At 43.0% G+C, this 13,962-nt stretch overlaps 1 protein-coding gene across 2 annotated transcripts in view; it reads right to left on the bottom strand.

Annotated features, from left to right (window-relative positions):
- OTUD7A (OTU deubiquitinase 7A) overlaps positions 1 to 13,962 on the bottom strand; it is a 397,895-nt gene that overhangs the window by 87,269 nt on the left and 296,664 nt on the right. For both annotated transcript variants that reach the window (XM_061394664.1, XM_061394665.1), the window contains one exon: positions 942 to 1,124. In XM_061394664.1, coding sequence (XP_061250648.1) covers positions 942 to 1,124 — 183 coding nt within the window. The remainder of the gene's footprint in view (positions 1 to 941; positions 1,125 to 13,962) is intronic.

Below are 13,962 nucleotides of genomic sequence, written 5' to 3'. Positions count from 1 at the left end.
AAACTATTTTTTACCCTGCCAAGTAGAAAAACAAAGTAGTAAAACCATCATGAGAACGCCCAGTCCTGGCAAAATGAAGGGAACACCCAGTTTTCATACATGGTGAACGGAAATGTGTTTGGGAACCAAGTCCTGAAGTTATTAAACAAAAAAACATATGTGTTGGTACAGCAAATCCACCTTGGAAATGCCCACCGATAGAAATAAAAGCACCAGGACGTACAAGTTATGGTATAAAGTTTATTATAGCAGCGCCTGTAGTGTCAAAAAACCACCACTAACAACAACATCTAAGAAAAGACAGAATCACCATGAAGAGACATGGTTTAGAAAAATCGTATACTATGGTGTAAACTATGAAGAGAGTATGATCATGACTTATTGCTCAAGGAAACCAGCACTCTGCCAAGAGCAGTATGTGCATCCGACTCGGGTGTGTTTGCATTCTCAACAAGCAAAGTAAGAAGGAGCAGAAGGAGCAGAATAGGATGGGGCCACTGGTTCATCTCCGGGAGGTTTGGAAGATGTGGAGAAGAAAACTCTCACGTTTCCTTTATATATCTTTGTCACAATGAAATTTTCCCACTTTCGTAATTAAGACATGGAAAATGAAACGCACGGGAGAATGAACATCAGTGTTGAACAGGTTTGGAGGCTACGCCGCTTAGGAAATAGTTTTGCAAGGGTGAGAGACGTCCGGTTTGGGAAAACCAGAACTCCAGGAAGAATGGGGGATCCCAGAGAAGTGGACTCACTCTCCTCGCCCCTGAGGCAGGAGTGGAAGCTGTAAGCGACAGGGTGAGGCGTGGTGCCTGAAGAGCCCCATGTGCCTGCAGCTGGGAAAGGCGATGACCTCACCCTTCTGTGCACCCCTGCCCCAGCCCCCTTGTAAACCACGCTGGACCAGGAAGCTGGCGCCTGGCGGGCCCCGCAGCAGGTACCTTGGGCGATGTCGTCCTGCCTGGGCAGGCAGGGCCGCTCGGCCGTGTGCCCGGGAGGGGGTGGCTCTCGCTCAGGCTGTTTGGGGCACCTGCCCTCGTTGAACACAGGTGGCAGGTTGGCTGTGTGCACCTGTCGGAGCTGCTCATAGTCACTCAGAGCGGCCGTGAGGTCCCAGTTTTTGCCTGGAGATGAGAAATGACAAGAGATTACAATACTGATGCATGAATAATGGTCGCATGTTAGGAAAGAACCTTGCAAAGAAGGGTCTCTGTTAGCACCTGTTCACTCAAACTCCCCACCAGGAGTTCTTGTTTTTTTAAAAAGTGCTTTTCCTTTTTTGGTTTTTCACTCAATGGTTTTTAGTATAGTCACAGAGTTGTGCGACTATCCACATTACACAATCCCAGAACATTTTCATTACCCTTTTCAAAAAAAAAAAAAACCTGAAGCATAGTTGATTTACAATGTTTCAGGTATAGAGCAAAGAGGCTGTTATACCTGCACAGATATAGGCCTATTCTTTTTCAGACTCCTTTCCATTATAGGTTATTACCAGATATTGAATATAGTTGCCTGTGCTATACAGTAGGCCCTTGTAGTTTTAGTTCTCATTTTTCGAAGCAGTAAAATGGTCGGATGTGTACTCTAAAAGCAGAATTTCTCACCCATGCCCGAGGTCCCTCTGAGGTACATGACGTACCTACTATCCTGGCCTTAGATTCATAGACCCTGCAGAACCTTCCATGCCTCTGAAAACCTAGTTGCAGAGCTTATTTTCCAAGGGAAGCAAAGCACAGAGGAAGAAAAAGTAAACAAAAAGAATTTCCACGTTTTCTTTGGGCTCTCGCTCAGTATTTTAGTGCTGCCTTGAAGCTTAGTTTGGAGAGGGCAGAGGCTCGGGGTGGGGGGTGCTCGCTGAGTGGGAGCTTTGGTGGGAGGCCACCTCAGAGCTCGTGATGAACTGGGTGGGGCACCAGGCAAGACAGCTCTGCCCGCCTTGGGCACACTTGGTGGGGATGGGTGCTGGGGGTTCACAGCACGAGGGGAAGCTGATGGGGTCTGGACTCAGCGTGGGAGCTCTGATCCCTGACTCTGAGATTTGGTGGACTTGCAATGGAAGGAAGGAGGTAGCGCACATTGCATCCGACTCCATTAGGCAACCATGTACTTTTTAAAGGCAAAGAATTAAAAGCTTAGCTCTAGTTTTAAAAAGCAAATAAAATCTTATCTTCTCCCAACTAACTTCAAAATGCAGGTATTTACTATATTGACTAATTAAGTGGTACAGACAACAGAACGAGGCTTTGAATGTCTAAAATAATATCTGAACATCTTCCTCTGGTCTTTCTAATTTATTTTTCCTGCCACAGACTTGATACTATCAATCAGAAAATGTTTAAATTCTATCATACAATCATTTACAATTTAATCCAATTTTTTTCTTTCACAGTCAGGTAACAAAGACACAACAGAAGCATCTTTGCATATCTCAGTGGGGAAGAAAAGCAAACGAAATCATTCAGGTTATTCAGCTGAACCTCAGCAAGGTCTGGGGGTGTTTTTGTAAGTGGTGACAGGTAGGGGTCCTTTGCAGAAGGCAGCCCCATTACCATTTGGTAGTTGTGTCACAGAAACCAGTTGAAGCAGAAATAAAAGCACTCTCTTTCACTCTTACATACAACTACCAATCACAGTGTACACATATTGCCTGCGTGATCGCAAATGCAGTTTCTAGTCTAAGTGCTTGTGTCTATCAAATGGGCATCTGTGCTCCAGCGTGTGGTCTACCGAGGGCAGGACAGGCTCTGCCTTTAGGGACATTATTCCTTAGCAGGGGCGATGACCTGGGTGGGCACCTCGCTCTAAAGCAGGGCCAAGGGTAGCAAATGTCCCAGGAGGGCTGAAACTGTCGGGGAGAAAGGGCAGGGAGAGGGGAGGTGGAGGAGAGGCACTGAGAACGCAACCTTATCATGGAATGCAGACACGTTAATATGGGGGCATGTATTAGCAATGGCACCAGCCCCACAAATACTGGCTGTGAGGCAAACAGCCCGCGTGGAGCACTGAGTGAGCCAGGAATTTCATCGTCCCACAGCGCCACGGGGAGCAGGAATTGTTCTGGCTCCTCACAAACAGGAAGTGAGGCTTAGAAGGTTGCTGCACCACAGTGCATGCGAACCCTCCAATCTCATCTTCCCACTGACTGCATCTTCCTGCAGGGCTGTCCAGTACACAAGACCTGGTCCTAGCAGAGCTGTGCCCCACCCCAGCTCCTGCTCCCAGGAGCCAGCCAACTGTGCTTCTCCACCCTTGGGAAAGAGTGTGTCCTGCTGTTACTACCCATGCCCGACAGGAGATCCTTCCAGAGCCCCTGATCTACGTTCCCATCACAGGTGATTAGGCTGGAGCATGAAGGCAGCATCCCAGAGATCATGCATACCCTCTGTGGACCAGCGCTCCAGGGTGAGGGTATGTTCCTCCTGCATGCCTAGAGGATCAGCTGGGGTTATGCTGGGAAGCACGTGTCCAGCCATCAGCAAAGGCCAGTCCGCTCTGATCTCCTGCCCAGAGACCTCTCACTCGCTGAGTTTTCCCACTTGCTCTTGCCTCCATTGTATTCTCCCATCACTGCCCTGGACTCCTGCCCAGTTTGCTAAACACCTGTCATCCTTAACCGGCAAGCATCCTGGTTCTAACCTGGGCCACACCTCTTAGCAAATGGAGATCCAGTAAGTATGAGGTGAGAGCGAAGACGGAGGGAGCAGCACTGTCCACAAATCACAGCTCCCAAATGAGCCCCAAGTGTGTGACTTTAAGATTTTAAAGAATTCAGAATTCCTCAGGGATCCAGGACCCCAGTGTCTATGCACGTGGAAAGGGTCCATGAGGCCACTGAAGGGGAAGCAAGCACGATGGACAGCAGATGGAGTCCTCAGAAGTTAAGGGGGTCTGAGATCTGCTTCCAGCTCTGCACAGTTCCAAAGACAGCTGCTCAGGACAACCAGGAACGCAAGTGGTAACTTACAGACACGTGGACAGGGACGGATGTCCCAGGGATGGGCTTGACACTGGCGGGTCATACAGACTGTATCTAAAGACAGAAAATATAGTGGAGAGGGACAGGCTCCTGATGGCCTAGGAGTAGGGTTTGGTGCTCAGAGAGCACACCTTTCAAGATCCCCTTTCTCTTGTCCGCTCTTCAGTCTGGGAGAGTCCCAACAGATGTCACACAGAGGGAAGATGAGGTGAAAGGGCACAGAGGCCCACCATGGTGGCACCACCACAGTGATGGAGTGGGCTGAGGCCGGGCGGAACGCACAGCTGGGTGACTGGGGCAGCCACAGGCTACAAGCCCTGAAGCCAGCTCACTTGTTAGAGGAGGGTTCAGCAGAGCAGTAAAGAGCCCGGGCTTTGGGTCTGGCCCCACTCCCTGGCTACTTCCGTGACACGGGAAACCTCAGGTTACATTTCTGTGCAATTGGGATAATAAAATGCACCAAATGGAAGTGCCAAGGAGGGGTGAGTGCGGCGAGGAGACTGCATTTGTACAGTTCTGAGCACATGGACAGCTCTTAGTGTTGAGACTATTCATAACAAGCTTTCATTTATTATGAATAGTCTAACCTCTGTCACTTACAGTTGAAATCCAGCTTGCAAGTGACAGAACTGAGATTCAAATCCAGGTCTGTCCTGATCAAAGCCTAAGCTTCTGGGGGTTACAGTTCCCTTGAACCCGACCTTGTTGTGGGTGTCAGGGCTCCTGGCCGCTGACCACCCTTGAAATCTCCCTCTCCTGTGCCCTCTCCTGTGCCATCATGACTCAGTAACAGGACTTTCCCTCCTTCCGGATCCTTCCACCCCAACCTTGCCAGTGTTTTCACCTGCTGGGTCTTTACTCTGCTCCCCACAGACTCACCTGTACAACACGGAATTCTCAATCATGTGTCACTCAGGCCATCCCCTGAACACTAGCAGGCCACCAGGCCACTAGGCAGACACCAGAAGGCCTCTGTCCAACATGACATCCTAACAGCCCCTGCGTCCTATGACTGAACACTCTGTCCCCATTGCTGGCTCCTCGCCTTTCCCTGCCCTTAGAGCACACTGATTCCCCCCACCCCCACCATTTTTCTTCTTGTTCTTTTTTTCCTCTTAATTTATATCCCATTTTGAAGATTAAGTCCACCTCTATGGGAATAACCATAGGTCCAGTTATAGTCTGTATCCTAAGTTTCCAGGCCAAATGTTCAACAACGGCAGATGCTAGTCAATTATCCAATCAATATTCCCCTCCGATTCTTTATGTGCAGAATCCTGATTTGATTTGCAAGAGCAATTTGCACAGCTAGAAATAGTCTTTTTCTCCTGTAGCCAACCTGAGTTTCCAAAGATGTTCCAGCAGTATTGCTCCAAGGTCAGTATTTCTGGTAGGACAGTATCACTGTCTGCAGTTTCTCAACTTGAAGCCTCGAGAGGTGGAGGCAGTTGCTTGACAAGTGTTTCCTTCTGGGCGCTGCCTCGGTTTGTGTTTGTTACCTGCAGGTGACTGGGTACCAGCAGGTACAGGTTTCACCTTCCAGCATAGTCTACTGGTGAGGTGCTTGTGTTTTACACTTCTAATTCATTTTGATTTTTGTCTCAACAGGAACATCAAGTGGGGTCTGATCTCAAGTTAAACACCGTATTTCATTTTGTCTCCTGAAGGGGTATGTATGCTTTAATTTAGCACTAAAGCATCACATCCATTAAGGAAAACAATGAAGCAGAAATGTATGAGCCCATGGGAAGCTGTGAAACAGGAACTGACTAAACTCAGGGGAGAAAAGAGGAAAAAAAAGAGTTAAAATAATTTCAGAGATGAAGTTCCATTATAAGGAAGCAGAGGGAAAACAGGTACAGCTACCACAGTAAAAAACAGAAAAATGAAAATTAGTAAAGTGAACGAAATGAGACAGAAATAAAGAAACAAAAGGTTATGGAGGAAATGGGAGACAGAGACTACAGGTGAAAGGAATGCCACACATACATCACTGGAGCTCAAAACAAGAAAGCTATGATTAAAAGGGAAAGCATTTTTCTTATCATATGGAAGTAATTTATTATTCCCTTATCATCAGGCAAACTCAACAAAATGGTATGCTAAAATGCAATGGTAATAAAATTTCATGAAACTTCAAGATAAGGAAAGCATTTGTCATGTGAAATCACATTGCCATGAACAGACACTGTGGTCCACATCTGGGTGCTTGTGATTCCCTTTTTGGCTGATTCTCAAAAAAAGAAATTTAAAACAATACATACTACCATGCCCATATATTATGCTTTATCTCATCATTTCAGAAAAATTGTGTGTGTGTGTGCATGCTCAGCCATGTCCAACTCTTTGTGACCCCATGGAGTGTAGCCCACCAGGCCCCTCTGTCCATGGGATTCTCCAGGCAAGAACACTGGAGTGGGTTGCCATTTCTTCCTCCAGGGGAATCTTCCTGACCCAGAGATCAAACCCATGTCTCCTGTGTCTCCTGCATTGGCAGGCATATTCTTAACCACTGTGGAAACTTAATTCACACAAATGTACATATTAAACAATTTAAAATATACAAGCTCCACAATATCCTTTGATTAATTAAGAAGAAACAAAAACGGGATAGCCATCATCTAGTGATCCTGGGTATCCAATCAGGGAAAAGGGGAGGAAAATAAGAAGCAGAGGAGATGTCAGTTTCAGGAGAGAAATCTAAGCAATCACAGATTTAGCCTTTCAAAACAGAGAATTTCTAACATAAATACTTGATCTTACAGATTGAAAGGCCACAAGAAGATTGCCCTAGTATAAAAAAGAAATATAAGGACAGTGTTCATGATATAGCCTTATAATATTATTATGTTTTAAAGATAAAGAGAATTATTTGAATATTTCAGCAAAAAGGAAAAACAATCAGGCTGGTAACATAGTTCTTGGCAGCCAAATTCAATGCCTGAAGATACTGAAAGAAATAAAGAAGTGTGAGCTAAGAAATGTTTATACCCATCTAGGCTATTCTTTCATGGATAAAGGCTACAGACAACCCATTTAAAACAGGTATGAGTTCAGGAAATAATAGTCTCATGGATTGTTCTTGAGAAAATTAGGAGAAGATGAGTACCAGCCAGTCAAGAATGAATGGAGGTTTACCAAAGGGAAATTTGAGGGAGCAGTAAACGTATTTAAATGTGCAGCCAAGTAAAAGCAAAGGTACAGATACAAATGACAGGAGAATATTCTGCCAAAATGAAAATGGTAGAAAGCAGAGGCCACCACAGTTGCCTCAGCTGTACTACATGGGAGTACAAGACAGTATTCAAAGTCGGCAGATCAAATATACACATCTGAACATATATAATTTGTTGTTCAGTTGCTAAGTTGTGGTCAACTCTTTGGGACCCCATGAACTGCAGCACGCCAGGTTTCCCTGTCCTTCACTATCTCCTGAAGTTTGCTCAAATTCATGTCCATTGAGTCAGTGATGCCATCCAACTGTCTCATCCTCTGTTGCCCCCCTTCTCTTCTTGCCCTCAATCTTTCCCAACATCAGGGACTTTTCCAATGAGTCCACTCTTAGCATCAGGTGGCCAAAGTACTGGAGCTTCAGCTTCAGCATCAGTCCCTCCAATGAATATTCAGAGTTGATTTCCTTTAGGATTCATTGGTTTGATCTCCTTGCTGTCTGTCCATGGGACTCTCAACACCACAGTTCAAAAGCACCAATTCTTCAGTGCTCAGCTTTCTTTATGGTCCAACTCTGGCATCTATACATGACTACTGGAAAAACCATAGCTTTCACTAAACAGTCCTATGTCAGCAAAGAGATGTCTCTGCTTTTAAATATGCTGTCTAGGTTTGTTATAGCTTTTCTTCCAAGAGGCAAACACCTTTTAATTTTCTGGCTGGAGTCACTGTCCGCAGTGATTTTGGAGCCCAAGAAAATAAAGTCTGTCACTGTTTCTATTGTTTCCCGATCTATTTGCCATGTCATGATGGGACTAGATGCCATGATCTTCGTTTTTTGAATGCTGAATTGTAAGCCAGCTTTACACTCTCCTCTTTCACCTTCATCAAGAGGCTATTTAGTTTTTCTTCACTTTCTGCTATTAATGTGGTATCATCTGCATTTCTGAGGTAACTGATAATTCTCCTGGCAGTCTTGATTCTAGCCTGTGCCTCATTCAGCCGTGCATTTTACATGATGTACTCTGCATATATGTTAAATAAGCAGGGTGACAATGTACAACCTTGATATAGTTTCTCAATTTTGAACCAGTCTATTGGGTATATGTCCAGTTCTAACTATTGCTTCTTGACCTGCAAACAGGTTTCTTGGGAGTCAGGTAAGGTGGTCTGGTATTCCCATCTCTTTCAGAATTTTCCAGTTTGTTGTGATCCACATAGTCAGAGGCTTTAGTGCAGTCAAACAAGCAGAAGTAATTTTTTTTAATTCCCTTGCTTTTTCTTTGATCCAGCAGATGTTGGCAATTTGATCTCTGATTCCTCTGCCTTTTCTAAATCCAGCTTGTACATCTGGAAGTTCTCAGTTAATGTATTGCTGAAGCCTAGCTTGAGGGATTTTGAGCAATACCTTGCTAGTATGTGAAATGAGTGCAATTGTGTGGCAGCTTGAACATTCTCTGGCATTACCCTTCTTTGGTATTGGAATGAAAACTGACCTTGTCTAGTGCTGTGGCCACTGCTGAGTTTTCCAAATTTATGACATACTGAGTGCAGCACTTTAACTGCATCATCTTTTAGTATTTTAAATAAGTCAGCTAGAATTCCACTACCTCCACTAGCTTTGTTTGTAGTGATGCTTCCTAAGGCCCACATGACTTCACATTCTAGGATGTCTGGCTCTAGGTGAGTAACCAACCATACCATCGTGGTTATCCAGTTTATTAAGACCTTTTCTGTACAGTTCTTCTGTGTATTCTTGCCACTTCTTCTTAATCGCCTCTGCTCATGTTAGGTCCTTTATTGTACCCGTCTTTGCATGAAATGTTTCCTTGGTATCTCTAATTTTCTTGAAGAGATCTCTAGTGTTTCCTATTCTATTGTTTTTCTCTATTTCTTTGCAATGTTCACCTAAGAAGATGTTCTTATCTCTCCTTGCGGTTTCTGGAACTCTGCATTCAGTTGGGTATATCTTTCCTTTTCTCCTTTGCCTTTCACTTCTCTTCTTTTCTCAGCTATTTGTAAGGCCTCCTCAGATAACCACTTAGTCTTCTTGCATTTCTTTTTCTTGGGGATGGTTCTAGTCACCACCTCCTGTATAACAGTATGAACCACCATCCATAGTTCTTCAGGCACTCTGCCTACCAGATCTAGTCCTTTAAATCTATTTATCACCTCCACTGTATAATCATAGGGATTTAATTTAGGTCATACCTGAATGGACTAGTGTCCATTGTCTTCAGTTTGAACCTGAATTTTGCAATAAGGAGTTTATGATCTGAACCACAGTCAGCTCCAGGTCTTGTTTTTTTGCTGATGGTATAGAGCTTCTCCATCTTCAGATGCCAAGAATATAATCAATCTGATATCAGTATTGACCATATGGTGATGTCCATGTGTAGAGTCGTCTCTTGTGTTGTTGGAGGAGGGTGTTTGCTATGACCAGTGTGTTCTCTTGGCAAAACTCTGTTAGGCTTTGCCTTGCTTCATTTTGTACTCCAAGGCCAAACTTGCCTATTACTCCAGGTATATCTTGACTTCTTACTTTTGCATTCCAGTCTGCTAAAATGAAAAGGACATCTTTTTTTTTGGTGTTAGTTCTAGGAGGTCTCAAAGGTCTACAGAGAATCGTTCAACTTCAGCTTCTTCGGCATTAGTGGTTGGGGCATGACTTGGAATACTGTGATGTTGAATGGTTTGCCATGGAAGCAAATGGAGATCATTCTGTCGTTTTAGAGATTGTAGCCAAGCACTGCACTTCAGACTCTTTTGTTGACCTTGAGAGCTACTCTGTTTCTTCTAAGGGATTCTTGCCCACAGTAGTAGACACAATGGTCATCTGAATTAAATTTACCCATTTCCATCCATTTTAGTTCACTATATCCTAGAATGTCAGTGTTCATTCTTGCCATCTCCTGTTTGACCACATCCAATTTACCTTGATTCATGGACTTAACCTAACATTTCAGGTTCCTAGGCAACACTGTTCCTTACAGCATTGGACTTTACTTTCACCACCAGACACATCCACAGCTGGGTGTTGCTTCCACTTTGGCTCAGCCTCTTCATTCTTTCTGGAGCGATTTCCCTGCTTTTCCACAGTAGTATATTGGACACCTACCACACTGGGGAGTTCCTCTTTCAGTGTCACATATTTTTCCTTTCATGCTGTTCGTGGGGTTCTCAAGGCAGGAATCCTGAAGTAGTTTGCATTCTTCTCCAGTGGACCAAGTTTTTCAGGCTCTGACTAGCAGAGACATGCCCTTCAGCTGCTCCACGGAGCTGGGTGACACTCGGTGCCCTGGTTGTCCCACTGCTGGTCCTCGTTTAGTGTGTAAACCTTCACTGGCTGTTGGATGTTGGTCAAAGTGCTGCCGGGGGTTGAGGCAGAGGTCCCGCTGGAGTGGCTGGGAAGGGGGTCTGGGGAAGACTGGAACCGATGTTGGAGGACACTCAGCAGCAGAGGGCTTCCTAGCCTGACTGCTGCTACTGGCTGCCCTGGGGCTGATCCATCGCCCAAGAGTGGAGGGTGAACATATGTAACAGGACTAAGGAAAACACTAGAAACATGTGAATGATATAATACTAACTAAATTGGATGGTAGAAGAGAGTGGGAAGAGGAAGAAGATAAAATTAGTTTTATTGAGGCAGATCACTGACACCAACTATAAGAAAAAGGGAAAGAATAATACATCAAGGTAGAAATTTTTAAATAATCACCAGATAAAAACATAACTTCTAAATATCAGAAAGATATTTTAAATCACAAAACTAACCAGTTCCATTGATCTATATGTCTTCTTGTGCCAGTACCATGCTATTTTGATGACTGCAGCTTTGTAATATGGTCTGAAGTCAGGGAGCATGATATCTCCAATTATGTTCTTTTTTCTTCAGACTGTTTGGATATTTGGGGTCTTCTGTGTTTCCATACAAATTAAATTTTTTTTGTTGTTTTAGTTCTGCCAAAAATGCCATTTTAATTTGACAGGAATTGCACTGCATCTGTAGGCTGCCTTGGGTTATATGGTCATTTTAACAATATTGATTCTTCTTCTCCAAGAACAAGGTATGTATTTCAATCTGTTTGTGTCAGCTTTTATTTTTTTCATCAGGGACTTATATTTTTCATAGTACAGGTCTTATGTCTCCTTCAGTTCAGTTGAGTCGCTCAGTCATGTCTGACTCTTTTCGACCCCATGAATCACAGCATGCCAGGCCTCCCTGTCCATCAACAACTCCTGGAGTTCACTCAAACTCATATCCATTGAGTCAGTGATGCCATCTAGCCATCTCATCCTCTGTCGTCCCCTTCTCCTCCTGCCCCCAATCCCTCCCAGCACCAGAGTCTCTTCCAATGTCACCTTCACATGAGGTGGCCAAAGTATTGGAGTTTCAGCTTTAGCACCATTCCTATGTCTCCTTAGGTAGGTTCATTCCTAGGCATTCTATTCTTTTTGATGCGATGGTAATTTCTTAAATTCTCTTTTTTTTTCTTTTTGTTTCTCTTCCAGTTTTGTTGAGATATAAATGACATATAGTACTACATACTTGCCTGGAAAATCCCATGGACTGAGGAGCTGCTGCAGTCCATGGGGTCGCTAAGAGTCAGATACGACTGAGCAACTTCACTTTCACTTTTCACTTTCATGCATTGGAGAAGGAGATGGCAACCCACTCCAGTGTTCTTGCCTGGAGAATCTCAGGGACGGGGGAGCCTGGTAGGCTGCCATCTAAGGGGTTGCACAGAGTCGGACACGACTGAAGTGACTTAGCAGCAGCATCAGGATTTATTCTCTTAACAACTTTCATATATAACATATAGCAGTATTAATTATATTTATCATGTGGTATTAATTTCCCTTTTTGATCTTTTGTTATTAGTGTATAGAAATGCAAAATTTCTGTGTATTAATTTTGTACCCAGCAACTTTACTGAATTCATTGATGAGCTCTAGTAGCGTTCTGGTAGCATCTTTTTCTATGTACAGCATCATCATCTGCAAACAGTTTAACAGTTTTACTTCTTTTCCAATTTGGATTCCTTTTATTTCTTTTCCTTTTCTGATTGCTGTGGCTAGGAATTCCAAAGCCCAGAAATACACCCACGCTCATATGGTCAATTTATCCACAACAAAGGAGGCAAGAATATACAAGGAAGAAAAGACAGTTTCTTCAATAAGCAATGCTCAAAAAACTGGACAGCTACATGTAAAATAATGAAATTAGAACATTCTCTAACAGCATCAACAAAATAAACTCAAAATAGATTAAAGATCTAAATGTAAGACCAGATTCTATAAAACTCCTAGAGGTAAATATAGGCAGAACACTCTTCGACATAAATCACAGTAATATTTTCTTTGATCCACCCCCTAGAGTAATGGAAATAAAAACAAAAATCAACAAGGGGGACCTAATTAAACTTAAAAGCCTTTGCACAGCAAAGGAAACCATAAACAAGACAGAATGGGAGAAAATATTTACAAATGAAACAACTGACAAAGGATTAATATCCAAAATATACAAGTAGGTTATGCAGCTCAATATCAAAAAAACAAACAATCCAATCAAAAAATGGATGGAAGATCTGCATAGATATTTCTCCAAAGAAGATATATAGATGGCTAACCAACACATGGAAAAATACTCAACATCACTAATTATTAGAGAAATGCAAATCAAATCAAAACTACAATGAGGTATCAATTTAAACTGATCAGAATGGCCATCATCAAAAAATCTACAAACAATAAATGATGGAGAGGGTGTGGAGAAAAGAGAACCCTCCTACACTGTTGGTGGGAATATAAATTGGTACAGCCACTGTGGATAACAGTATGGAGGTTCCTTAAAAAAACTAAAAATAGACTTACCATATGATCCTGCAATCCCATTCTGGGCATATCTGAAGAAAACTCTAATTTGAAAAGATACATGCACCCCAATGTTTACAGCCCCACTCTTTTCAATAACCAAGACAGAGCAGCAACCTAAATGTCCACTGACATGGGTAGAGAAGATGTGGTATGTGTGTGTGTGTATATATACATTTATGAATATTTTGTTGTTTAGTTGCTCAGTCATATCTGACTCTTGGCAACTTCACTGACTGTAGACTGCCAGGCTCCTCTGTCTGTGAGATTTCCCAGGCAAGAATACTGGAGTGGGGTGCCATTTCCTTCTCCAGAGGATCGTCTCCACCCAGGGATTGAACCTGTGTCTCCTGCAGTGGCAGGCGATTCTTTACCACTGAGCCACTGGGGAAGCCCCACAATGGAATATTACTTAGCCACAAAAAGAATGAAATAATGCTGTCTGCAGCAACATGGATGGACCTAGAGATCCTCAGACTAAGTCAGTCAGAGAAAGACAAATACCACATTACACCACTTGTATGCGGACTGTAAAAAAGAAGATACAGCTGAACTTATTTACAAAACAGAAACAGATTCACAGACAAAGAAAACAAACTTACGGTTACCAAAGGAGACAATGGGATGGGGGGGAAGATAAACTGCAAGTCTGGAATTAATATATACACACTACTATATATAAAGTAGGTATGTATATGTATATATATATAAAATGTGTATAGCACAGGGAATTATACTTAATATCTGCTAATAACATATGATGGAAAGAATCTCAAAAAATAGTACATATATATGTATAACTGAATCACTTTGCTGTACACTTGAAACTAACATAATATTGTAAATTAATTATACTTCAATAAAAAATAATTACATTAAACAAAGGAAAAAGGCAAAGAGGATAGCAGTACATAAAAGTAGAATTTTAAAAAGTAAAC

The sequence above is a fragment of the Bos javanicus genome, chromosome 21 (genome assembly GCF_032452875.1).
Source record: "Bos javanicus breed banteng chromosome 21, ARS-OSU_banteng_1.0, whole genome shotgun sequence".
In the NCBI taxonomy this organism is placed as follows: domain Eukaryota; kingdom Metazoa; phylum Chordata; class Mammalia; order Artiodactyla; family Bovidae; genus Bos; species Bos javanicus.
This window is presented reverse-complemented; position numbering and strand designations above follow the sequence as displayed.